Source organism: Pelobates fuscus, chromosome 4 (genome assembly GCF_036172605.1).
Source record: "Pelobates fuscus isolate aPelFus1 chromosome 4, aPelFus1.pri, whole genome shotgun sequence".
NCBI lineage: Eukaryota > Metazoa > Chordata > Amphibia > Anura > Pelobatidae > Pelobates > Pelobates fuscus.
This window is the reverse complement of record NC_086320.1, coordinates 387,776,579-387,804,375: the sequence shown is the minus strand read 5'-3', so window position 1 is coordinate 387,804,375 and position 27,797 is coordinate 387,776,579. Positions and strand designations below refer to the sequence as shown.

Genomic DNA, 27,797 nt, shown 5'->3' with positions numbered 1-27,797 from the left:
TATGTACATCGGACCTGAGCGCTATTCGGTAGGAATATGCCCTCAGATCCAGGCTATCTGGGGATACGTTGCACGAACACTATACAATCGGTATTTCTGATTTTATGTATTTTATTGTAGTTTTCTTATTATGTTTTAAAATGGCGATGGTCTCTATCCTCGGAGATAATTAGGTTTCTCCCTAATTATCTCCGGGATAGAACATAATGACTTATGGGTAAAATGGGAAGGGCTTGTATTGAAGCCACTGCGATTGGCTACTGTATAATATATTTTACAGTCTTCCACAAGGTCCCCTAGGGGAGTGTCTACCTTGTGGAGACCTGCATAAATACCGGGCAGGTAGCCCCCATTAAACACATTCCTGTTTGACCTTCAAGACAGAGCTTTGTCTCGTTTGTGGAGGGATTTACTAGTGGGACAGCGTTTTCGTTTATTTCTAGTTGTCGAAGGATTTCGGATGAATTGCTGATCGGGAGTTGCCGTATTCGTATGCTCCGTTCGGGAGTTTTACAATCGGTTGGACTAAAATTGCATTTCTGGAGAAAGGGGATTATCGACTAAACGGCGGCTTCATTCCCCTGGCGGTGAGTGTCTTAACAATATTGTTACAGGGAGGGGTGATATTAAGGAGTTATTATATACACAGAGATATTATTACGGGGAGGGGGAAATTAAGGAGTTATTATATACACAGAGAAATTATTACAGGGAGGGGTGATATTAAGGAGTTATTATATATACAGAGATATTATTACAAGGAGGGGTGATATTAAGGAGTTATTATACACACAGAGATATTATTACAGGGAGGGGGATATTAAGGAGTTATTATACACACAGAGATATTATTACAGGGAGGGGGATATTAAGGAGTTATATACACAGAGATATTATTACAGGGAGGGGGATATTAAGGAGTTATTATACACAGAGATGTTATTACAGGGAGGGGGATATTAAGGAGTTATTATATACACAGAGATATTATTAAAGGAGGGGGATATTAAGGAGTTATTATATACACAGAGATATTATTACAGGGAGGGGTGATATTAAGGAGTTATTATATACACAGATATTATTACAGGGAGGGGGATATTAAGGAGTTATTATATACACAGAGATATTATTACAGGGATGGGGATATTAAGGAGTTATTATATACACAGAGATATTATTACGGGGAGGGGGATATTAAGGAGTTATAAACACAGAGATATTATTAGAGGGAGGGGTGATATTAAGGAGTTATTATATACACAGAGATATTATTACAGGGAGGGGTGATATTAAGGAGTTATTATACACACAGAGATATTATTACAGGGAGGGGTGATATTAAGGAGTTATTATACACACAGAGATATTATTACAGGGAGGGGGATATTAAGGAGTTATTATATACACAGATATTATTACAGGGAGGGGATATTAAGGAGTTATTATATACACAGAGATATTATTACAGGGAGGGGGATATTAAGGAGTTATTATACACACAGAGATATTATTACAGGGAGGGGGATATTAAGGAGTTATTATATACACAGAGATATTATTACAGGGAGGGGGATATTAAGGAGTTATTATACACAGAGATGTTATTACAGGGAGGGGGATATTAAGGAGTTATCATATACACAGAGATATTATTACAGGGAGGGGGATATTAAGGAGTTATTATATACACAGATATTATTACAGGGAGGGGGATATTAAGGAGTTATTATATACACAGAGATATTATAACAGGGATGGGGATATTAAGGAGTTATTATATACACAGAAATATTATTACAGGGAGGGGTGATATTAAGGAGTTATTATATACACAGATATTATTACAGGGAGGGGGATATTAAGGAGTTATTATATACACAGATATTATTACAGGGAGGGGGATATTAAGGAGTTATTATATACACAGAGATATTATTACAGGGAGGGGTGATATTAAGGAGTTATTATATACACAGATATTATTACAGGGAGGGGGATATTAAGGAGTTATTATATACACAGATATATTATTACGGGGTGGGGATATTAAGGAGTTATTATATACACAGATATTATTACAGGGAGGGGGATATTAAGGAGTTATTATATACACAGATATTATTACAGGGAGGGGGATATTAAGGAGTTATTATATACACAGATATATTATTACGGGGTGGGGATATTAAGGAGTTATTATATACACAGATATATTTTTACGGGGAGGGGGATATTAAGGAGTTATTATATACACAGATATTATTACAGGGAGGGGGATATTAAGGAGTTATTATATACACAGAGATATTATTACAGGGAGGGGGATATTAAGGAGTTATTATATACACAGAGATATTATTACAGGGAGGGTTGATATTAAGGAGTTATTATATACACAGATATTATTACAGGGAGGGGGATATTAAGGAGTTATTATATACACAGATATTATTACAGGGAGGGGGATATTAAGGAGTTATTATATACACAGAGATATTATTACAGGGAGGGGTTATATTAAGGAGTTATTATATACACAGAGATATTATTACAGGGAGGGGTGATATTAAGGAGTTATTATATACACAGATATTATTACAGGGAGGGGGATATTAAGGAGTTATTATATACACAGATATTATTACAGGGAGAGGGATATTAAGGAGTTATTATATACACAGATATATTATTACGGGGTGGGGGATATTAAGGAGTTATTATATACACAGAGATATTGTTACAGGGAGGGGTGATATTAAGGAGTTATTATATACACAGATATATTATTACAGGGAGGGGGATATTAAGGAGTTATTATATACACAGAGATATTATTACAGGGAGGGGGGTATTAAGGATTTATTATATACACAGATATTATTACAGGGAGGGGGGTATTAAGGAGTTATCATATACACAGAGATATTATTACAGGGAGGGGGATATTAAGGAGTTATTATATACACAGATATTATTACAGGGAGGGGGATATTAAGGAGTTATTATATACACAGAGATATTATAACAGGGATGGGGATATTAAGGAGTTATTATATACACAGAAATATTATTACAGGGAGGGGTGATATTAAGGAGTTATTATATACACAGATATTATTACAGGGAGGGGGATATTAAGGAGTTATTATATACACAGATATTATTACAGGGAGGGGGATATTAAGGAGTTATTATATACACAGAGATATTATTACAGGGAGGGGTGATATTAAGGAGTTATTATATACACAGATATTATTACAGGGAGGGGGATATTAAGGAGTTATTATATACACAGATATTATTACAGGGAGGGGGATATTAAGGAGTTATTATATACACAGAGATATTATTACAGGGAGGGGTTATATTAAGGAGTTATTATATACACAGAGATATTATTACAGGGAGGGGTGATATTAAGGAGTTATTATATACACAGATATTATTACAGGGAGGGGGATATTAAGGAGTTATTATATACACAGATATTATTACAGGGAGAGGGATATTAAGGAGTTATTATATACACAGATATATTATTACGGGGTGGGGGATATTAAGGAGTTATTATATACACAGAGATATTGTTACAGGGAGGGGTGATATTAAGGAGTTATTATATACACAGATATATTATTACAGGGAGGGGGATATTAAGGAGTTATTATATACACAGAGATATTATTACAGGGAGGGGGGTATTAAGGATTTATTATATACACAGATATTATTACAGGGAGGGGGGTATTAAGGAGTTATCATATACACAGAGATATTATTACAGGGAGGGGGATATTAAGGAGTTATTATATACACAGATATTATTACAGGGAGGGGGATATTAAGGAGTTATTATATACACAGAGATATTATAACAGGGATGGGGATATTAAGGAGTTATTATATACACAGAAATATTATTACAGGGAGGGGTGATATTAAGGAGTTATTATATACACAGATATTATTACAGGGAGGGGGATATTAAGGAGTTATTATATACACAGATATTATTACAGGGAGGGGGATATTAAGGAGTTATTATATACACAGAGATATTATTACAGGGAGGGGTGATATTAAGGAGTTATTATATACACAGATATTATTACAGGGAGGGGGATATTAAGGAGTTATTATATACACAGATATATTATTACGGGGTGGGGATATTAAGGAGATATTATATACACAGATATTATTACAGGGAGGGGGATATTAAGGAGTTATTATATACACAGATATTATTACAGGGAGGGGGATATTAAGGAGTTATTATATACACAGATATATTATTACGGGGTGGGGATATTAAGGAGTTATTATATACACAGATATATTTTTACGGGGAGGGGGATATTAAGGAGTTATTATATACACAGATATTATTACAGGGAGGGGGATATTAAGGAGTTATTATATACACAGAGATATTATTACAGGGAGGGGGATATTAAGGAGTTATTATATACACAGAGATATTATTACAGGGAGGGGTGATATTAAGGAGTTATTATATACACAGATATTATTACAGGGAGGGGGATATTAAGGAGTTATTATATACACAGATATTATTACAGGGAGGGGGATATTAAGGAGTTATTATATACACAGAGATATTATTACAGGGAGGGGTTATATTAAGGAGTTATTATATACACAGAGATATTATTACAGGGAGGGGTGATATTAAGGAGTTATTATATACACAGATATTATTACAGGGAGGGGGATATTAAGGAGTTATTATATACACAGATATTATTACAGGGAGAGGGATATTAAGGAGTTATTATATACACAGATATATTATTACGGGGTGGGGGATATTAAGGAGTTATTATATACACAGAGATATTGTTACAGGGAGGGGTGATATTAAGGAGTTATTATATACACAGATATATTATTACAGGGAGGGGGATATTAAGGAGTTATTATATACACAGAGATATTATTACAGGGAGGGGGGTATTAAGGATTTATTATATACACAGATATTATTACAGGGAGGGGGGTATTAAGGAGTTATTATATACACAGAGATATTGTTACAGGGAGGGGTGATATTAAGGAGTTATTATATACACAGATATATTATTACAGGGAGGGGTGATAGTAAGGAGTTATTATATACACAGAGATATTATTACCTGGAGGGGGATATTAAGGAGTTATTATATACACAGAGATATTATTACGGGGAGGGGGATATTAAGCAGTTATTATATACACAGAGATATTATTACAGGGATGGGGATATTAAGGAGTTATTATATACACAGAGATATTATTACAGGGAGGGGGATATTAAGGAGTTATTAGATACACAGAGATATTATTACAAGGAGGGGGGATATTAAGGAGTTATTATATACACAGATATTATTACAGGGAGGGGGATATTAATGAGTTATTATATACACAGAGATATTATTACAGGGAGGGGGATATTAAGGAGTTATTATATACACAGAGATATTATTACGGGGAGGGGGAAATTAAGGAGTTATTATATACACAGAGATATTATTACGGGGAGGAGGATATTAAGGAGTTATATACACAGAGACATTATTACAGGGAGGGGTGATATTAAGGAGTTATTATATACACAGAGATATTATTACAGGGAGGGGTGATATTAAGGAGTTATTATACACACAGAGATATTATTACAGGGAGGGGGATATTAAGGAGTTATTATATACACAGAGATATTATCACAGGGAGGGGGATATTAAGGAGTTATTATATACACAGATATTATTACAGGGACAGGGATATCAAGGAGTTATTATATACACAGATATTATTACAGGGAGGGAGATATTAAGGAGTTATTATATACACAGATATTATTACAGGGAGGGGGATATTATGGAGTTATTTTTTGCCAGGAAGGGGGGATATTAAATAAACAGGTATTTTTACATTTAGAAGGAGATAATAAATGCTGAGTAAATAATTATAGCAATGTCTTTGTTCAGGCTTGGTGGGTGATTTAGCTAACAGGAAATAAAGATCTAAATTTCACGCCTTGTTGGATTTTTTTGTGTGGGGGTTTATTGTGATAATCTTAGCGCTATGTATAATAAGCTGCTGACGCGCAGGGTGTGCCCTTAGAGAAAAACCGTGCTGCGTTCCGTATTGTTTTTTATCTCAGAGCAATATGTCATTAGAGATTACACGTTGGCCTCCATTTCCTGCACATCCTTCTAACTCAGATCAGGGTTTTTCTATTACGCACACACACGGCTGGCTATGAAAGTGAGAAGTGCTGGTAATGTAAAATGTATCATCTTGGGCAGACAGATCCAAAGTGAAAACAAAGAAGAAATGGCAAAATCTTTCACTTTAGCTATTTTGTTTACAACGACACCACAAAATCCACAGAGACACCATGGGAAGGTCCACAGAGACACCAATGGGAAGGTCCACAGAGACACCAATGGGAAGGTCCACAGAGACACAGCGTAAAGGTCCACAAAGACACCACGGGGAGTTCCACAGAGACACCATGGGAAGGTCCACAGAGACACCGTGGGAAGGTCCACAGAGACACCATGGGAAGGTCCACAGAGACACAGCGGAAAGGTCCACAAAGACACCACGGGGAGTTCCACAGAGACACCATGGGAAGGTCCACAGAGACACAGCGGAAAGGTCCACAAAGACACCACGGGGAGTTCCACAGAGACACCATGGGAAGGTCCACAAAGACACCATGGGATGGTCCACAGAGACACCGTGGGAAGGTCCACAGAGACACCACGGGAAGGTCAACAGAGACACCGTGGGAAGGTCCACAGAGACACCGTGGAAAGATCCACAGACACACAGTGGAAAGGTCCACAAAGACACCATGGGAAGTTCCACAGAGACATCATGGGAAGGTCAACAGAGACACCGTGGGAAGGTCCACAGAGACACCATGGGAAGGTCAACAGAGACACTGTGGAAAGATCCACAGAGACACCGTGGGAAGAGATCCACAGAGACACCACGGGAAGTTCCACAGAGACACTATTGGAAGGTCAACAGAGACACAGCGGAAAGGTCCACAGAGACACCACTGGAAGTTCCACAGAGACACCGTGGGAAGATCCACAGAGACACCACAGGAAGTTCCACAGAAACACTGTGGGAAGATCCACAGAGACACCACGGGAAATTCCACAGGGATATCCCGGGAAGTTGCACAGGGACACCGTGGAAAGATCCACAGAGACACCATGGAAATGAGCACAGAGACACCACAAGAAGATCCACAGAGACACCACGGAAAGGTTCACAGAGACACCACGGGAAGATCCACAGAGACACTGTGGGAAGAGCCACAGAAACACCACGGAAAGGTCCACAGAATCACCTTTCTAGCCCGAAGTAAGGGGCGGGCCCCTAAACAGTTGTTTTAGAAATATAGGGTCAGGAATGCACATTTGTATTCCTGACATAATGCCCCTTTAAGCTTCCCCTGCGTGTTTTCTGCCCCGCTGACTACGTCAGGGGTCTGTCCACACTGGCATGTCCCCTACACCAGGGTACCAAGTGTCAGCAACCAGCAAGGTCTCCACTATATGGACCACTATAGGCACTATAACTATTTCATCTCATTGGTCTGGGTGCAGTGTCCCTGTCCCCATCGGCCCTTCAATGTAAAACATGTTTTAGAGAAACTGCAATGTTTATATTGCAGGGTTAAGACTGCCTCTATGGACTGTCTCACAGACATCGATTCGAAGTACTTCCTGTTGTTTCAGGGAGTTTGATTCAGTGAAAGGACGACGACGGACATCCTCACTCTGTGCATGAGGACATCCAGTGTCTTCCAATGCCCCTTAGTCAGTGTTTTCCTATGGGGAAGGCCTTATGCCAACGTGGAGCTTGCCACCCATGCAAATTAGCTCCCACTTGGCGCTGTCAGCACAGGAGGAGTCCTACCCAGTGACGAGGGACCTCGCTGCTGGAATCAGGTACGTGTTTAAAGGGTTTTTAACCCTTTGTGGCTGGGGAATCTTTGTATTCCTGACACTAAAGTGTTCCTTTAAGAGCAAACCAGCTGAAATGAAACATAGAAGACCTGATGAATGTTACCAGTTCTCTTATTTTGGCCTTAAATTTTAACTGAACTTTAAATTCCAGACAATTCTCAGATTAGTTTAATGCCCAGATAAGAGTGTCCGGGCGCAGAGAGCCACCGAGCGACCTGAATCTCGTTCCATTTCTTCGTTTTGGTCTGCTATAACATTTGAATATCCGGCATGTTGATTAAATCCTGCTGTCTTTATCCATATGCCGTTTGTTATCACGTCCATAAATCGATGTAATAAGAGAAATTAAAACGATTTCCATGATTTACTCCCGCTGAGAGATCGTATACAGAATGATAGCATTTACACAGAACTCTGTATCACGTGGCGTTACCGCGGAATTTCGACTTTCCAAAGACATTTCCCACATCTTGTTCACCTGCTTTTATCACGTGAATTTTATTAACGCCAGGAAGGAGTTAATAACGAATTTAATATAAATGATTGAAAACAGAAAAAGAAAAGAGTGGGTCTCCAAGGAGCTGCGCCAGTGCAACACTGAGGTCTATCGGGGAGCTCAAGAAAAACCACGTGAGCCCCTCGAGGACTCAGCACACAGTCACGTATCAAGGTGGGGAGACCTGTATTCCCACGGCAAGTCTGGAGAGAAGTGACACTGTCAGAACACTGACACTACGGAATCTGTTGGCGCTATATAAATGGCAATAATAATAATAACACCGGGTTTGTAAAGCTGTGCGTCTTTCAAGTCACGTCCGATCAATTGAATTTGTCACAGGCAGACTTCAATCAAAGTATCGACACATCTCAAATGTGATCGGGAGAAATCATTTCAAATGTCCTAGCGAAGGCAAGTCTCATGTCAACGTGAGATTTCAGGCTTTTCTTTTTAATAAATTTACAACATTTAAAAAAAAAAATCTGTTTTTTGCTTTGACGTGACGGGGTATAGAGTGCAGACGGATAGTGAAAAAATAAATAAAGTAAACAATTATAGCATAAGGCTGCAGCATTAACATGTGGGGGTCTGAATACTTTCTGAATGCAGGGTGTGTATATATATACCGGTATTTATGCTGAGTTGTTGGAATCTCTGTCTATTGTTTTTTATACCCGGCACTCCTGAACACTGGACACACCTTGCTGGTGATATCACTAGGATAGATTGGTTAGAGCCAGTGATCCGGAACGCTGAATATATAACTGATACCAAACGGGGCCCCCAGCTCAGGTGATGGAGGGGTATGTGATCCCACTTAAAGGTTCCACCACGGCAGTCACTTTGTTTTCCTGCACAGGTGGTCACAATGTCTAAGGCATGGAAACTATTTTATTACAAAAAAAACAAAAAACATTGGATCCATCAATTGAAACCTTTGTCACTGTAGACAGATGGCAGGAACACACCAGTAATTAATATGATTATAATACACAGTCCGCAATTCGGGAACGGTCTATCTGGGGCTTTATAGACACAAAAACTGAGATTCAAATCAGCTGATTATTCTGTCTTTAGCTACACACCTGAACCATTCTCACAATTATATTATTTTCCCAACTTCCACCTTACTGTCCCAGCTCTCCTCCCCGCTCCCACCTTACTGTCCCAGCTCTCCTCCCAGCTCCCACCTTACTGTCCCAGCTCTCCTCCCCACTCCCACCTTACTGTCCCAGCTCTCCTCCCCGCTCCCACCTTACTGTCCCAGCTCTCCTCCCAGCTCCCACCTTACTGTCCCAGCTCTCCTCCCCGCTCCCACCTTACTGTCCCAGCTCTCCTCCCAGCTCTCACCTTACTCTCCCAGCTCTCCTCCCCGCTCCCACCTTACTGTCCCAGCTCCCACCTTACTGTCCCAGCTCTCCTCCCAGCTCCCACCTTACTGTCCCAGCTCTCCTCCCCGCTCCCGCCTTACTGTCCCAGCTCTCCTCCCCGCTCCCACCTTACTGTCCCAGCCCTCCTCCCTGCTCCCACCTTACTCTCCCAGCTCTCCTCCCCGCTCCCACCTTACTGTCCCAGCTCCCACCTTACTGTCCCAGCTCTCCTTCAGCTCCCACCTTACTGTCCCAGCTCTCCTCCCCGCTCCCGCCTTACTGTCCCAGCTCTCCTCCCCGCTCCCACCTTACTGTACCAGCTCTCCTCCCCGCTCCCACCTTACTGTCCCAGCTCTCCTCCCCGCTCCCACCTTACTGTCCCAGCCCTCCTCCCCGCTCCCACCTTACTGTCCCAGCTCTCCTCCCCGCTCCCACCTTACTGTCCCAGCTCTCCTCCCCGCTCCCACCTTACTGTCCCAGCTCCCACCTTACTGTCCCAGCTCTCCTCCCAGCTCCCACCTTACTGTCCCAGCTCTCCTCCCCGCTCCCGCCTTACTGTCCCAGCTCTCCTCCCCGCTCCCACCTTACTGTACCAGCTCTCCTCCCCGCTCCCACCTTACTGTCCCAGCTCTCCTCCCCGCTCCCACCTTACTGTCCCAGCCCTCCTCCCCGCTCCCACCTTACTGTCCCAGCTCTCCTCCCCGCTCCCACCTTACTGTCCCAGCTCTCCTCCCCGCTCTCACCTTACTGACCCAGCTCTCCTCCCCGCTCCCGCCTTACTGTCTCAGCTCTCCTCCCAGCTCCCACCTTACTGTCCCAGCTCTCCTCCCCGCTCCCACCTTACTGTCCCAGCTCTCCTCCCCGCTCCCACCTTACTGTCCCAGCTCTCCTCCCAGCTCCCACCTTACTGTCCCAGCTCTCCTCCCCGCTCCCGCCTTACTGTCCCAGCTCTCCTCCCTGCTCCCACCTTACTGTCCCAGCTCTCCTCCCCGCTCCCACCTTACTGTCCCAGCTCTCCTCCCCGCTCCCAACTTACTGTCCCAGCTCTCCTCCCTGCTCCCACCTTACTGTCCCAGCTCTCCTCCCTGCTCCCACCTTACCGTCCCAGCTCTCCTCCCCGCTCCCGCCTTACTGTCCCAGCTCTCCTCCCCGCTCCCGCCTTACTGTCCCAGCTCTCCTCCCTGCCCCCACCTTACTGTCCCAGCTCTCCTCCCCGCTCCCGCCTTACTGTCCCAGCTCTCCTCCCCGCTCCCGCATTACTGTCCCAGCTCTCCTCCCAGCTCCCACCTTACTGTCCCAGCTCTCCTCCCCGCTCCCACCTTACTGTCCCAGCTCTCCTCCCCGCTCCCACCTTACTGTCCCAGCTCTCCTCCCCGCTCCCACCTTACTGTCCCAGCTCTCCTCCCCGCTCCCACCTTACTGTCCCAGCTCTTCTCCCAGCTCCCACCTTACTGTCCCAGCTCTCCTCCCTGCTCCCACCTTTCTGTCCCAGCTCTCCTCCCCGCTCCCACCTTACTGTCCCAGCTCTCCTCCCTGCTCCCACCTTACTGTCCCAGCTCTCCTCCCCGCTCCCACCTTACCGTCCCAGCTCTCCTCCCCGCTCCCATCTTACCGTCCCAGCTCTCCTCCCTGCTCCCACCTTACTGTCCCAGCTGTCCTCCCCGCTCCCACCTTACTGTCCCAGCTCTCCTCCCTGCTCCCACCTTACTGTCCCAGCTCTCCTCCCCGCTCCCGCCTTACTGTCCCAGCTCTCCTCCCCGCTCCCACCTTACCGTCCCAGCTCTCCTCCCCGCTCCCATCTTACCGTCCCAGCTCTCCTCCCTGCTCCCACCTTACTGTCCCAGCTGTCCTCCCCGCTCCCACCTTACTGTCCCAGCTCTCCTCCCTGCTCCCACCTTACTGTCCCAGCTCTCCTCCCCGCTCCCGCCTTACTGTCCCAGCTCTCCTCCCCGCTCCCACCTTACCGTCCCAGCTCTCCTCCCCGCTCCCATCTTACCGTCCCAGCTCTCCTCCCTGCTCCCACCTTACTGTCCCAGCTGTCCTCCCCGCTCCCACCTTACTGTCCCAGCTCTCCTCCCAGCTCCCGCCTTACTGTCCCAGCTCTCCTCCCTGCTCCCACCTTACTGTCCCAGCTCTCCTCCCCGCTCCCACCTTACTGTCCCAGCTCTCCTCCCCACTCCCACCTTACTGTCCCAGCTCTCCTCCCAGCTCCCACCTTACTGTCCCAGCTCTCCTCCCAGCTCCCACCTTACTGTCTCAGCTCTCCTCCCTGCTCCCACCTTACTGTCCCAGCTCTCCTCCCCACTCCCACCTTACTGTCCCAGCTCTCCTCCCTGCTCCCACCTTACTGTCCCAGCTCTCCTCCCCACTCCCACCTTACTGTCCCAGCTCTCCTCCCAGCTCCCGCCTTACTGTACCAGCTCTCCTCCCCGCTCCCACCTTACTGTCCCAGCTCTCCTCCCCGCTCCCACCTTACTGTCCCAGCTCTCCTCCCTGCTCCCACCTTTCTGTCTCAGCTCTCCTCCCCGCTCCCACCTTACTGTCCCAGCTCTCCTCCCCGCTCCCACCTTACTGTCCCAGCTCTCCTCCCCGCTCCCACCTTACTATCCCAGCTCTCCTCCCCGCTCCCACCTTACCGTCCCAGCTCTCCTCCCCGCTCCCACCTTACTGTCCCAGCTCTCCTCCCCACTCCCACCTTACTGTCCCAGCTCTCCTCCCTGCTCCCACCTTACTGTCCCAGCTCTCCTCCCCGCTCCCACCTTACTGTCCCAGCTCTCCTCCCTGCTCCCACCTTACTGTCCCAGCTCTCCTCCCTGCTCCCACCTTACTGTCCCAGCTCTCCTCCCCGCTCCCACCTTACTGTCCCAGCTCTCCTCCCTGCTCCCACCTTACTGTCCCAGCTCTCCTCCCCGCTCCCGCCTTACTGTCCCAGCTCTCCTCCCAGCTCCCACCTTACTGTCCCAGCTCTCCTCCCAGCTCCCGCCTTACTGTCCCAGCTCTCCTCCCTGCTCCCACCTTACTGTCCCAGCTCTCCTCCCCGCTCCCACATTACTGTCCCAGCTCTCCTCCCCGCTCCCACCTTACTGTCCCAGCTCTCCTCCCAGCTCCCACCTTACTGTCCCAGCTCTCCTCCCCGCTCCCACCTTACTGTCCCAGCTCTCCTCCCCACTCCCACCTTACTGTCCCAGCTCTCCTCCCAGCTCCCACCTTACTGTCCCAGCTCTCCTCCCAGCTCCCACCTTACTGTCTCAGCTCTCCTCCCTGCTCCCACCTTACTGTCCCAGCTCTCCTCCCCACTCCCACCTTACTGTCCCAGCTCTCCTCCCTGCTCCCACCTTACTGTCCCAGCTCTCCTCCCCGCTCCCGCCTTACTGTCCCAGCTCTCCTCCCCGCTCCCACCTTACTGTCCCAGCTCTCCTCCCCACTCCCACCTTACTGTCCCAGCTCTCCTCCCCGCTCCCGCCTTACTGTCCCAGCTCTCCTCCCCGCTCCCACCTTACTGTCCCAGCTCTCCTCCCCGCTCCCACCTTAGTGTCCTAGCTTTCTTCTCCAGCTATGCTCGCTGCTCCTGCCTTCAGTCCCAGCTATGCTTCCTGTGCCTCCTTAATCTTCCAGCTCTCCTCCCTGCTCCGGTCTTGCTCTTCCGCCTGGACAAGTTTCATATATATATATTAATTTGTGACGGACCCTCCGTCAATCGATGCTCCTAGTGCTTACCAAAGACCATCAGCACCGCACCAGACACCATAAGCACTGCAGACCCCATGAACCACCGCAGCTTGATTAGGGTCTCGACATCTCCTACACACCCTGGACCTACGACAAGGCCCCAGGCTCCAGTGGGTGAACCTCTGTTCCTTCAGAGATCGAAGCAGGAACAGAGCCAGTGATTAGCATCCAGGGGAGTATACAGAGTATAGCAATCCCCAGTGTGGTTATAGCAGTTCCCTACAACATGAGACGAGGCTGCGAGTTGAGGGTAAGAAGCTTGAGTTTTTAGACAGTTTTTCAGGCCAGAGGTACACCCCTTGGACCTGATGGAAAACAGGGACACAAGGAGCATAAACCAATGGGAACAAACACTCCCACATCCAGTCAGCAATCCCTCCCCTCTGCCTGTGATATAATTAAGGTGGATAATGAACTAACTCAATTATCCACAGGCAGAAAGTACCCATGAGCTCTCCTCCCCGCTCCCACCTTACTGTCCCAGCTCTCCTCCCTGCTCCCACCTTACTGTCCCAGCTCTCCTCCCTGCTCCCACCTTACTGTCCCAGCTCTCCTCCCCGCTCCCACCTTACTGTCCCAGCTCTCCTCCCTGCTCCCACCTTACTGTCCCAGCTCTCCTCCCCGCTCCCGCCTTACTGTCCCAGCACTCCTCCCAGCTCCCACCTTACTGTCCCAGCTCTCCTCCCAGCTCCCGCCTTACTGTCCCAGCTCTCCTCCCTGCTCCCACCTTACTGTCCCAGCTCTCCTCCCCGCTCCCACATTACTGTCCCAGCTCTCCTCCCCGCTCCCACCTTACTGTCCCAGCTCTCCTCCCAGCTCCCACCTTACTGTCTCAGCTCTCCTCCCCGCTCCCACCTTACTGTCCCAGCTCTCCTCCCCACTCCCACCTTACTGTCCCAGCTCTCCTCCCAGCTCCCACCTTACTGTCCCAGCTCTCCTCCCAGCTCCCACCTTACTGTCTCAGCTCTCCTCCCTGCTCCCACCTTACTGTCCCAGCTCTCCTCCCCACTCCCACCTTACTGTCCCAGCTCTCCTCCCTGCTCCCACCTTACTGTCCCAGCTCTCCTCCCCGCTCCCGCCTTACTGTCCCAGCTCTCCTCCCCGCTCCCACCTTACTGTCCCAGCTCTCCTCCCCACTCCCACCTTACTGTCCCAGCTCTCCTCCCCGCTCCCGCCTTACTGTCCCAGCTCTCCTCCCCGCTCCCACCTTACTGTCCCAGCTCTCCTCCCCGCTCCCACCTTACTGTCCCAGCTCTCCTCCCCACTCCCACCTTACTGTCCCAGCTCTCCTCCCTGCTCCCACCTTACTGTCCCAGCTCTCCTCCCCGCTCCCGCCTTACTGTCCCAGCTCTCCTCCCCGCTCCCACCTTACTGTCCCAGCTCTCCTCCCCGCTCCCGCCTTACTGTCCCAGCTCTCCTCCCCGCTCCCACCTTACTGTCCCAGCTCTCATCCCTGCTCCCACCTTAGTGTCCTAGCTTTCTTCTCCAGCTATGCTCGCTGCTCCTGCCTTCTGTCCCAGCTATGCTTCCTGTGCCTCCTTAATCTTCCAGCTCTCCTCCCTGCTCCGGTCTTGCTCTCCCGCCTGGACAAGTTTCATATATATATATTAATTTGTGACGGACCCTCCGTCAATCGATGCTCCTAGTGCTTACCAAAGACCATCAGCACCGCACCAGACACCATAAGCACTGCAGACCCCATGAACCACCGCAGCTTGATTAGGGTCTCGACACCTCCTACACACCCTGGACCTACGACCAGGCTCCAGTGGGTGAACCTCTGTTCCTTCAGAGATCGAAGCAGGAACAGAGCCAGTGATTAGCATCCAGGGGAGTATACAGAGTATAGCAATCCCCAGTGTGGTTATAGCAGTTCCCTACAACATGAGACGAGGCTGCGAGTTGAGGGTAAGAAGCTTGAGTTTTTAGACAGTTTTTCAGGCCAGAGGTACACCCCTTGGACCTGATGGAAAACAGGGACACAAGGAGCATAAACCAATGGGAACAAACACTCCCACATCCAGTCAGCAATCCCTCCCCTCTGCCTGTGATATAATTAAGGTGGATAATGAACTAACTCAATTATCCACAGGCAGAAAGTACCCATGTTTACCCAAAGTGCAGAAACACCCCAAAACTCCAACATATCCCCATAAATCATACATCCCTGGATAGCCCTAGGTGAACAACATATCCAAAAATCAACCAGATCAGAGCAGGGGTTCCAAAGTTCCATGGAAGTCTCTTTTGACCGACCGCACGCATGATTTCATGCTCAAAACAGTTCCAGAGAATGTGGCTGTGCGGCCGGTCTATTTCCAATGACTAAGTTCACTTCGAATGCACGAACGGGGACAAAGTCAATGTTGAAGCGTTGAAGGGGCATTGTGCCAAGTCCCAATAGGCACATATAGTACATTTTAAAGGCAATAGATCCCAGGGGTCATAGACAAAAGGTAAAAGGCTAGCAAGTAGTCCTCTCCAAAACCCAGTGGCGAAGTGGATTTTGTCACATATATAATTTCCGTTGAAGGGCTGTTTCTTGTGACCCTTCTTACTATCCATATATAGTTTTATTCTAATGATTGTATGCTTGCAGGCCAAGTTCATTCAATGTATCAGTGTGTCTGTCACCATATGTATTATATACCATCACTATATCCACTACAGAGGGATTTCTTTAGTCTGTGTAAATAAACAATAATAGCAGGTTTTACCATGACAGAAATCGAAGCAACTACCCCAACATGGCATTCACTGCATCAGCATTCCTTCAATACTAAGGTTGGCAAAAAATATTGTAATGTTATTTATACTGTACGTGAAGAATTGGTCACAAATTGAAGATCGGGTCGCTAATTGAAGAATTGGGTCATTAATCAAAGAATTGTCGCTAACTGAAGAATTGGTCTCTAATAGAAGAATTGGTTGTTAATTTAAGAATTTCCCGCTAATTGTCATAGATTAGGTCGCTAATTGAAAAGTTGGGCCTCTAATTGAAGAATTGGTCGCTAATTGAAGAGTTGGGTCGCTAATTGAAGAGTTGGGCCTCTAATTGAAGTTTGGGTCGCTAATTGAAGTTTGGGTCGCTAATTGAAGAATTGGTCGCTAATTGAAGAGTTGGGTCGCTAATTGAAGAGTTGGGCCTCTAATTGAAGTTTTGGTCGCTAATTGAAGTTTGGGTCGCTAATTGAAGAATTGGTCGTTAATTGAAGAGTTGGGTCGCTAATTGAAGAGTTGGTCGCAAATTGAAGTTTGGGTCGCTAATTGAGGATTGGGTCGCTAACTGAAGAATTGGGTCGCCAATTGAAGAATTGGTCGCTAATTGAAGAATTGGTCTCTAATAGAAGAATTGGTTGTTAATTTAAGAATTGCTAGCTAATTGTCATAGATTAGGTCGCTAATTGAAAAGTTGGGCCTCTAATTGAAGAATTGGTCGCTAATTGAAGAGTTGGGCCTCTAATTGAAGTTTGGGTCGCTAATTGAAGTTTGGGTTGCTAATTGAAGAATTGGTCGCTAATTGAAGAGTTGGGTCGCTAATTGAAGAGTTGGGCCTCTAATTGAAGTGTGGGTCGCTAATTGAAGTTTGGGTCGCTAATTGAGGATTGGGTCGCTAATTGAAGAGTTGGGTCGCTAATTGAAGAGTTGGGTCGCTAATTGAAGAGTTGGTCGCAAATTGAAGATTGAGTCGCTAATTGAAGATTGAGTCGGCAATTGAAGAATTGGTTGCAAAAAGAAAATTGGGTCCCAGAAGCTTAGTAGTTAGAAAAAAAAAATAGGTTACAGAGTACAGGTTTCAGGCATTTTGAAATAATGGCAATAATAAAGTGTATTTAGTTAAGTAATTTTCAGTAAACTATGTATTGCAACACCTTTAAGGTGCATGTTCTGTCCCTTTTACATGACATTGTGCGGTTTGGAAGCCAGTCAAATGTGCAATAAGTGATTACGACAGGTGCCATTGCAGGGTACCCAAACCTCCGTTTACACTCAGGATATGCGTAAAACGTTGTACCAACAGGCTCAGTTCCTGCTGCGAGGTGGGGAATGGGGGTCGACTTGGCAGGACCAGCACAGAGTGGGGACTCCAGGTCAGGAACACAGGCTCTCTAATTTGGGAAGGGCTCCTCCTTAGTATTGTTATATGGGGGAAGAGGAAAAGGCAGTTCCTGTCTTACACTTACACTGCAAGGGTGACAGTCCTGCTAAGTGCCGAGCGAGAGAGACACAATGGGTACCTCTACTAGCCGCTTCAAAGAGCTGCAAGCCCCTTTCTCATTAAACTTCTGCCGCAAGGAGGGGAGTCTGTCTGAGGAGGAGGTAACACTGACTGAGAAGGCGAGTACCAGGTAAGGCGATAGAGTTAAACCACTTATTATTTACCTTCCATGGTCCTTCATGTCTTATCATACAATATAGTGGGAGATTATCAGCACCTTGTAACTCATTAATTGCCAGACAGTGAGCTATAAATTGCTGAGCAGTGAAGCGGTGCAAGGTGTGTCAAGGTAAATCCAAGCCAGGCAAACAGTTTAAAGAGCTCTGATATAGCAGCTCCTAGGTGAGACTTATCAACATTTCTAAATATGTGCTTTACAAGCAATCCACTTGGGATGAAGCTAAGTAACCCGTAACTCGGAAAGCAACGTGGATTGGATTGGTAAACGCTTCCATAAACATCAGGAGCGCATAAAGGTGTCCCTGCCGCACTCTGGCACCTTGAAACACATGCACAGCATGCAGTAAGTGGAACTACGCAGTAATACAGAAATACCATGTTTTACTGCCAAACGTGGAGTCCGGGAGAAGCAGCAGAATTGAGGGGTACCCCAATTCTGTCCCAAGTGGACCTTGCAAAGCCTGCCGGGTGCCTTAGGGATAGACTGGGAAGCTCGAGCTCGGTTCGTGGGATCCCATGTTACACGGGCGGTATTCATTATGCCATTATCACAATATCTGGATAGCGCTGGGGAGTGATGGGAGTTGCTATGTTGCCGGTACAAGCCATTATGGATTGCATATTTTCTTGGCTGATGGTGCTGGATGTTGCAGTCAGTAGGATGTGCTTTGTGTGAGTTGCAACGTAGTCTGCACATATGGAAATGGTATAAACACATATTCAATACTGCAAAGGAAAAATATAAACATGAGAATGTGTCTGTGGGAAAGCTGCCGGATCCACTGACCTTCCACGAAAACATACACCGCTTCCTGCTGTTAGCTAATGTCCCCCTGCAGTATGGAGCAATTATATGCTGTAGTGGGAAATCAGTTCGGTGATGAATAACTACGTTCAGCATATGAATGCCACATACCGCAGGGAAGCAGTTTTCATAGATTACCCCTCAGTAACATACCTGCTGCCCCCAGTGATTTCCAAGCTCTCTGTGCTATCCTTGCCCACATCCACACAGTCACCTTCATGCTGTCATCCTCTCATGGAGTGCGTACGCCCAGGGGTGCTCTGGAGGGTAGTTATACTTACCTGAAGCTTCCTCTGCAGGTGCCGCCATCTTCTTTTGGCTACATTTAAATCTTAATAATGAGCATCTTAGAAAGATTCTATCTTTGCGAATTTTGTAAGGTGACAGAATTGCTTAGATAAATGAATTTCCCACCAGATGTAAACCCGTCAAGCACCTCCAGCCCGGCCCCTGAATGCAGAATTCAAACAATTCCAAACATTGGAGGAAACTGAAAAAATAATGGTAACATTAAGACTAAAATAGCTGAGCTGGACAATGTATCTACCTCTGGAATTGCTGGATACGGCTGAATTCTATCAAAGCACTGTTTAGCAGATAAACCTCGTAGAACTACCCGAACACTAAACAGTCTATTCACCATAGTCTGAATTTTATCAAATTAAAATAACAAAATACCGGCTAAATTAGCTCTCCTTGAAAACTGTAAAATCATTAGAGAAATCACTGAAATTAGAAAGTCACCAATAACACATTGCTCCGCTATCAGGGGCTGGAGCTATCGCAATCTTTCCCAAAATATAACGCTTTGGAATGTAGTGTGAACTTTGCCAGATTGAAACATTCTACAAATCACAGATTATTGAATAGCCCTCTCATTTATCATCACTGGATTCTGCTAGCACCATAACCACGCCAGCTTTTGTATACAGATAGATTGTAAGCTCCTTCTGTATGTCAATTACTTCATGTCAGATATCCCCACGGGTACAGTGAGAACGGGAATAATCCCACGGGTACAGTGAGAACGGGAATAATCCCACGGGTAGAGTGAGAGAGGGAATAATCCCACGGGTACAGTGAGAGAGGGAATAATCTCACGGGTACAGTGAGAGAGGGAATAATCTCACGGGTACAGTGAGAGAGGGAATAATCTCACGGGTACAGTGAGAGAGGGAATAATCCCACGGGTACAGTGAGAGAGGGAATAATCTCACGGGTACAGTGAGAGAAGGAATAATCCCACGGGTACAGTGAGAGAGGGAATAATCTCACGGGTACAGTGAGAGAGGGAATAATCCCACGGGTACAGTGAGAGAGGGAATAATCTCACGGGTACAGTGAGAGAGGGAATAATCCCACGGGTACAGTGAAAGAGGGAATAATCCCACGGGTACAGTGAGATAGGGAATAATCCCACGGGTACAGTGAGAGAGGGAATAATCCCACGGGTACAGTGAGAGAGGGAATAATCCCACGGGTACAGTGAGAGAGGGAATAATCCCACGGTTACAGTGAGAGAGGGAATAAACCCACGGGTACAGTGAGAGAGGGAATAATCTCACGGGTACAGTGAGAGAGGGAATAATCTCACGGGTACAGTGAGAGAGGGAATAATCCGACGGGTACAGTGAAAGAGGGAATAATCCCACGGGTACAGTGAGAGAGGGAATAATCCCACGGGTACAGTGAGAGAGAATAATCCCAGGGGTACAGTGAGAGAGGGAATAATCCCACGGGTACAGTGAGAACGGGAATAATCCCACGGGTACAGTGAGAGAGGGAATAATCCCATGGGTACAGTGAGAGAGGGAATAATCCCACGGGTACAGTGAGAGAGGGAATAATCCCACGGTTACAGTGAGAGAGGGAATAAACCCACGGGTACAGTGAGAGAGGGAATAATCTCACGGGTACAGTGAGAGAGGGAATAATCTCACGGGTACAGTGAGAGAGGGAATAATCCGACGGGTACAGTGAAAGAGGGAATAATCCCACGGGTACAGTGAGAGAGGGAATAATCCCACGGGTACAGTGAGAGAGAATAATCCCAGGGGTACAGTGAGAGAGGGAATAATCCCACGGGTACAGTGAGAACGGGAATAATCCCACGGGTACAGTGAGAGAGGGAATAATCCCATGGGTACAGTGAGAGAGGGAATAATCCAACGGGTACAGTGAGAGAGAGAATAATCCCACGGGTACAGTGAGAGAGAATAATCCCACGGGTACTGTGAGAGAAAGAATAATCCCACGGGTACAGTGAGAGAGAATAATCCCACGGGTACTGTGAGAGAAAGAATAATCCCACGGGTACAGTGAGAGAAAGAATAATCCCACGGGTACAGTGAGAGAGGGAATAATCCCACGGGTACAGTGAGAACGGGAATAATCCCACGGGTACAGTGAGAGAGGGAATAATCTCACGGGTACAGTGAGAACGGGAATAATCCCACGGGTACAGTGAGAGAGGGAATAATCCCACGGGTACAGTGAGAGAGGGAATAATCCCACGGGTACAGTGAGAGAGGGAATAATCCCACGGGTACAGTGAGAGAGAGAATAATCCCACGGGTACTGTGAGAGAAAGAATAATCCCACGGGTACAGTGAGAGAGGGAATAATCCCACGGATACTGTGAGAGAGATAATAATCCCACGGGTACAGTGAGAGAGGGAATAATCCCACGGGTACAGTGAGAGAGAGAATAATCCCACGGGTACAGTGAGAGAGGGAATAATCCCACGGGTACAGTGAGAGAGGGAATAATCCCACGGGTACAGTGAGAGAGAGAATAATCCCACGGGTACAGTGAAAGAGGGTAATAATCTTATGGGTACAGTGAGAGAGGGAATAATCCCACGGGTACAGTGAGAGAGGGAATAATCCCACGGGTACAGTGAGAGAGAGAATAATCCCACAGGTACAGTGAGAGAGGGAATAATCTCACGGGTACAGTGAGAGAGGGAATAATCCGACGGGTACAGTGAAAGAGGGAATAATCCCACGGGTACAGTGAGAGAGGGAATAATCCCACGGGTACAGTGAGAGAAAATAATCCCAGGGGTACAGTGAGAGAGGGAATAATCCCACGGGTACAGTGAGAACGGGAATAATCCCACGGGTACAGTGAGAGAGGGAATAATCCCATGGGTACAGTGAGAGAGGGAATAATCCCACGGGTACAGTGAGAGAGAGAATAATCCCACGGGTATAGTGAGAGAGAGAATAATCCCACGGGTACAGTGAGAGAGAATAATCCCACGGGTACTGTGAGAGAAAGAATAATCCCACGGGTACAGTGAGAGAAAGAATAATCCCACGGGTACAGTGAGAGAAAGAATAATCCCACGGGTATAGTGAGAGAGGGAATAATCCCACGGGTACAGTGAGAACGGGAATAATCCCACGGGTACAGTGAGAGAGGGAATAATCCCACGGTTACAGTGAGAGAGGGAATAAACCCACGGGTACAGTAAGAGAGGGAATAATCTCACGGGTACAGTGAGAGAGGGAATAATCTCACGGGTACAGTGAGAGAGGGAATAATCCCATGGTTACAGTGAGAGAGGGAATAAACCCACGGGTACAGTAAGAGAGGGAATAATCTCACGGGTACAGTGAGAGAGGGAATAATCTCACGGGTACAGTGAGAGAGGGAATAATCCGACGGGTACAGTGAAAGAGGGAATAATCCCACGGGTACAGTGAGAGAGGGAATAATCCCACGAGTACAGTGAAAGAGAATAATCCCAGGGGTACAGTGAGAGAGGGAATAATCCCACGGGTACAGTGAGAACGGGAATAATCCCACGGGTACAGTGAGAGAGGGAATAATCCCATGGGTACAGTGAGAGAGGGAATAATCCCACGGGTACAGTGAGAGAGCGAATAATCCCACGGGTACAGTGAGAACGGGAATAATCCCATGGGTACAGTGAGAACGGGAATAATCCCACGGGTACAGTGAGAGAGGGAATAATCTCACGGGTACAGTGAGAACGGGAATAATCCCACGGGTACAGTGAGAGAGGGAATAATCTCACGGGTACAGTGAGAGAGGGAATAATCCCACGGGTACAGTGAGAGAGGGAATAATCCCACGGGTACAGTGAGAGAGAGAATAATCCCACGGGTACTGTGAGAGAAAGAATAATCCCACGGGTACAGTGAGAGAGGGAATAATCCCACGGGTACAGTGAGAGAGAGAATAATCCCACGGGTACAGTGAGAGAGGGAATAATCCCACGGGTACAGTGAGAGAGAGAATAATCCCACGGGTACAGTGAAAGAGGGTAATAATCTTATGGGTACAGTGAGAGAGGGAATAATCCCACGGGTACAGTGAGAGAGGGAATAATCCCACGGGTACAGTGAGAGAGAGAATAATCCCACGGGTACAGTGAGAGAGGGAATAATCCCATGGGTACAGTGAGAGAGGGAATAATCCCACAGGTACAGTGAGAGAGAGAATAATCCCACAGGTACTGTGAGAGAAAGAATAATCCCACGGGTACAGTGAGAGAGGGAATAATCCCACGGGTACTGTGTGAGAGAGAATAATCCCACGGGTACAGTGAGAGAGGGAATAATCCCACGGGTACAGTGAGAGAGAATAATCCCAGGGGTACTGTGAGAGGATAATCCCAGGGGTACAGTGAGAGAGGGAATAATCCCACGGGTACAGTGAGAGAGGGAATAATCCCACGGGTACAGTGAGAGAGAGAATAATCCCACGGGTACAGTGAAAGAGGGTAATAATCTTATGGGTACAGTGAGAGAGGGAATAATCCCACGGGTACAGTGAGAGAGGGAATAATCCCACGGGTACAGTGAGAGAGAGAATAATCCCACAGGTACAGTGAGAGAGGGAATAATCCCACGGGTACAGTGAGAGAGGGAATAATCCCACGGGTACAGTGAGAGAGAGAATAATCCCACGGGTACTGTGAGAGAAAGAATAATCCCACGGGTACAGTGAGAGAGGGAATAATCCCACGGGTACTGTGAGAGAGAGAATAATCCCACGGGTACAGTGAGAGAGGGAATAATCCCACGGGTACAGTGAGAGAGAATAATCCATGGGGTACTGTGAGAGAATAATCCCACGGGTACAGTGAGAGAGGGAATAATCCCACGGGTACAGTGAGAGAGGGAATAATCCCACGGGTACAGTGAGAGAGAGAATAATCCCACGGGTACAGTGAAAGAGAATAATCTTATGGGTACAGTGAGAGAGGGAATAATCCCACGGGTACAGTGAGAGAGGGAATAATCCCACGGGTACAGTGAGAGAGAATAATCCCATGGGTACTGTGAGAGAATAATCCCACGGGTACAGTGAGAGAGGGAATAATCCCACGGGTACAGTGAGAGAGGGAATAATCCCACGGGTACAGTGAGAGAGAGAATAATCCCACGGGTACAGTGAAAGAGGGTAATAATCTTATGGGTACAGTGAGAGAGGGAATAATCCCACGGGTACAGTGAGAGAGGGAATAATCCCACGGGTACAGTGAGAGAGAGCATAATCCCACGGGTACAGTGAGAGAGGGAATAATCCCACGGGTACAGTGAGAGAGGGTAATAATCTTATGGGTACAGTGAGAGAGGGAATAATCCCACGGGTACAGTGAGAGAGGGAATAATCCCACGGGTACAGTGAGAGAGAGAATAATCCCACGGGTACAGTGAGAGAGGGAATAATCCCATGGGTACAGTGAGAGAGGGAATAATCCCACGGGTACAGTGAGAGAGGGAATAATCCCACGGGTACAGTGAGAGGTAGAATAATCCCACGGGTACTGTGAGAGAAAGAATAATCCCACGGGTACAGTGAGAGAGGGAATAATCCCACGGGTACAGTGAGAGAGGGAATAATCCCACGGGTACAGTGAGAGAGAGAATAATCCCACGGGTACAGTGAGAGAGGGAATAATCCCACGGGTACAGTGAGAGAGGGAATAATCCCACGGGTACAGTGAGAGAGGGAATAATCCCACGGGTACAGTGAGAGAGGGAATAATCACACGGGTACTGTGAGTGAGTATTTATCCCACTAGTACAATGAGAGAGGGATAAAGTTGTGGGGAATAGTTATTGGCTGTTGATGAGGTTAGGGGGATACAAGTTGGGGTGGGGGGACATGGGCTCTTGTTGGGGAAACTCAGTGACACTGATTCTGGTGACGAGGAAATATTGGAGGCAATGGATTGGGAAACATAGGCTGGCAATACAGGCTGTGAGGAATAGTAGCTGGGAAGGAATGGGGGTTGAAATAGGCTGGCAATGGGAGATACAGATAAGTAAAGGGGGATACAGGTTGGGAGGGGATGGATGAGGGGGAAACAGGATAAGCAGATACAGGATGATGGAGATATAGGATGAGGGGATATGGGATGAGGGAGATATGGGATGAGGGAGATAGAGGGTGAGGGAAATATAGCACCAGGAGATATAGGATGAGGGAGATATAGGATGAGGGAGATATAGGGTGAGGGAGATATAGGATGAGGAGATATAGGATGAGGGAGATATAGGGTGAGGGAGATATAGGATGAGGAGATATAGGATGAGGGAGATATAGGGTGAGGGAGATATAGGATGAGGAGATATAGGATGAGGGAGATATAGGGTGAGGGAGATATAGGGTGAGGGTATATTGGATGAGAAGATATAGAATGAGAAGATATAGAATGAGAAGATATAGGGTGAGGGAGATATAGGGTTAGGGAGATATAGGGTGAGGGAGATATAGGATGAGGAGATATAGGATGAGGGAGATATAGGATGAGGGAGATATAGGGTGAGGGAAATATAGCACCAGGAGATATAGGATGAGGGAGATATAGGATGAGGGAGATATAGGGTGAGGGAGATATAGGATGAGGAGATATAGGATGAGGGAGATATAGGGTGAGGGAGATATATGATGAGGAGATATAGGATGAGGGAGATATAGGGTGAGGGAGATATAGGGTGAGGGTATATTGGATGAGAAGATATAGAATGAGAAGATATAGAATGAGAAGATATAGGGTGAGGGAGATATAGGGTTAGGGAGATATAGGGTGAGGGAGATATAGGATGAGGAGATATAGGATGAGGGAGATATAGGATGAGGGAGATATAGGGTGAGGGGATATGGGATGAGAAGATATAGGATGAGAAGATATAGGGTAAGGGAATTATAGGGTAAGGGAGATATAGGATGAGGGAGATATAGGGTGAGGGGATATGGGATGAGAAGATATAGGATGAGAAGATATAGGGTAAGGGAGATATAGGGTAAGGGAGATATAGGATGAGGGAGATATAGGGTGAGGAAGATATAGGATGAGGGAGATATAGGGTGAGGGAGATATAGGGTGAGGGGATATGGGATGAGAAGATATAGGATGAGAAGATATAGGGTGAGGGAGATATAGGGTGAGGGGATAGAGGATGCGGGGATAGAGGATGAGGGAGATATAGGGTGAGGAGATATAGGATGAGAAGATATAGAATGAGGGAGATAGAGGATATGGAGATAGAGAATGAGGGGATATAGGATGAGGGAGATATAGGATGAGAAGATATAGGATGAGGGAGATATAGGATGAGAAGTAGTGATGTCCCGAACTGTTCGCTGTCGAATAGTTCCCGGCGAACATCTGTCAGGATCGGGACAGGGATCCAACACGCAGAGTACAAACAGTAGCCAGATACGTATACCGGACCTTAGAATGGCCGGACTAACGTAAGTAGTACAGTATAGAATGGTCAAAGACAAGCCAAGGTCGAGGGTAACAGAAGACAGGTAAGCGAGAGACAAGCCGAATCAAGGGTAACAGAGATAAGCAGAGTAAGGTAAACAAGCCGGGTCAAAACCAAAAGGGATAATAGAATACACAAGCACTGAGTGACTAGAACAAGCTAGAACCACGACAGGGCAATGAGCTAATGAAAGAAGCTCTGTTAAATACCCTGTTCAGAGCAGTAACCACGCCTCCAAGGCGTCCTGATTGGTCCTGCAGCCATTGACTGACAGGTTGTTCCGGGGGAGTGTCCTGATGACTACTTCCTGCCTAGATGCTGTAAAAGGCAGTCACTCCCTCGCGGCCGGCCTAGCATGACCGGATAGACCGCGGGGAAGGGAGCCATCAGACCGTCTGGATGAAGGAACAGCTAAGTCTCTACCTCTTTCGGAGGTAGAGACCACAGGTACCCTGACAGTACCCCCCCTCTCAGATACGCCCACCGGGCGGAATGAACCGGGACGAGATGGGAAGCGAGAGTGATACGCCCTGCGGAGACGGGGAGCATGAACATCCTCCTGAGGTACCCAACTCCTCTCCTCAGGACCATATCCCTTCCAATCAACCAGATATTGTACTCTCCCCCGGGAGATTCGAGAATCAATAATAGAGTTAACCTCATACTCCTCCTGACCCTCCACCTGAACGGGGCGAGGAGGGGCTATTGTGGAGGAAAATTTGTTACATATGAGTGGTTTCAGCAATGAAACGTGAAACGAGTTCGGGATGCGTAAGGTATTAGGAAGAGCTAAACGATACGCAACTGGATTGATACGGGTCAGCACCCTGTAGGGTCCAATATAACGAGGAGCGAACTTCATGGAGGGCACTTTTAAACGGATGTTCCTCGTGCTCAGCCATACCCTATCACCTGGAACAAAGACCGGAGCCGCCCTTCTACGTTTATCAGCGTGTTTCTTGACCAACATAGAGTTGTGCACAAGGATTTGTCGAGTTTGATCCCACAACTTCCTCAAATTGGCAACATGAACATCAACCGACGGCACCCCCTGGGAAGGGGAATCCGAAGGAAGAATAGACGGATGAAAACCATAATTCATGAAGAAGGGACTTGAATGAGTAGAATCGCAAACGAGATTGTTGTGTGCAAACTCCGCCCAAGGAATCAAACCGACCCAATCATCCTGGTGTTCAGAAACAAAGCATCGTAAATATTGTTCGATTTTCTGGTTGGT

At 46.8% G+C, this 27,797-nt stretch overlaps 1 protein-coding gene across 2 annotated transcripts in view; it reads left to right on the top strand.

Moving 5' to 3' along the window:
* Positions 1–17,705: 17,705 nt before the first annotated feature.
* NOS3 (nitric oxide synthase 3) overlaps positions 17,706–27,797 on the top strand; it is a 226,434-nt gene continuing 216,342 nt past the window's right edge. The window contains exon 1 of one of the 2 annotated variants that reach the window (XM_063452916.1): positions 17,706–17,950. In XM_063452916.1, the coding sequence (XP_063308986.1) occupies positions 17,832–17,950 (119 nt within the window). In that variant the 5' untranslated portion in view covers positions 17,706–17,831. The remainder of the gene's footprint in view (positions 17,951–27,797) is intronic. The other variant, XM_063452913.1, reaches the window with a different exon arrangement.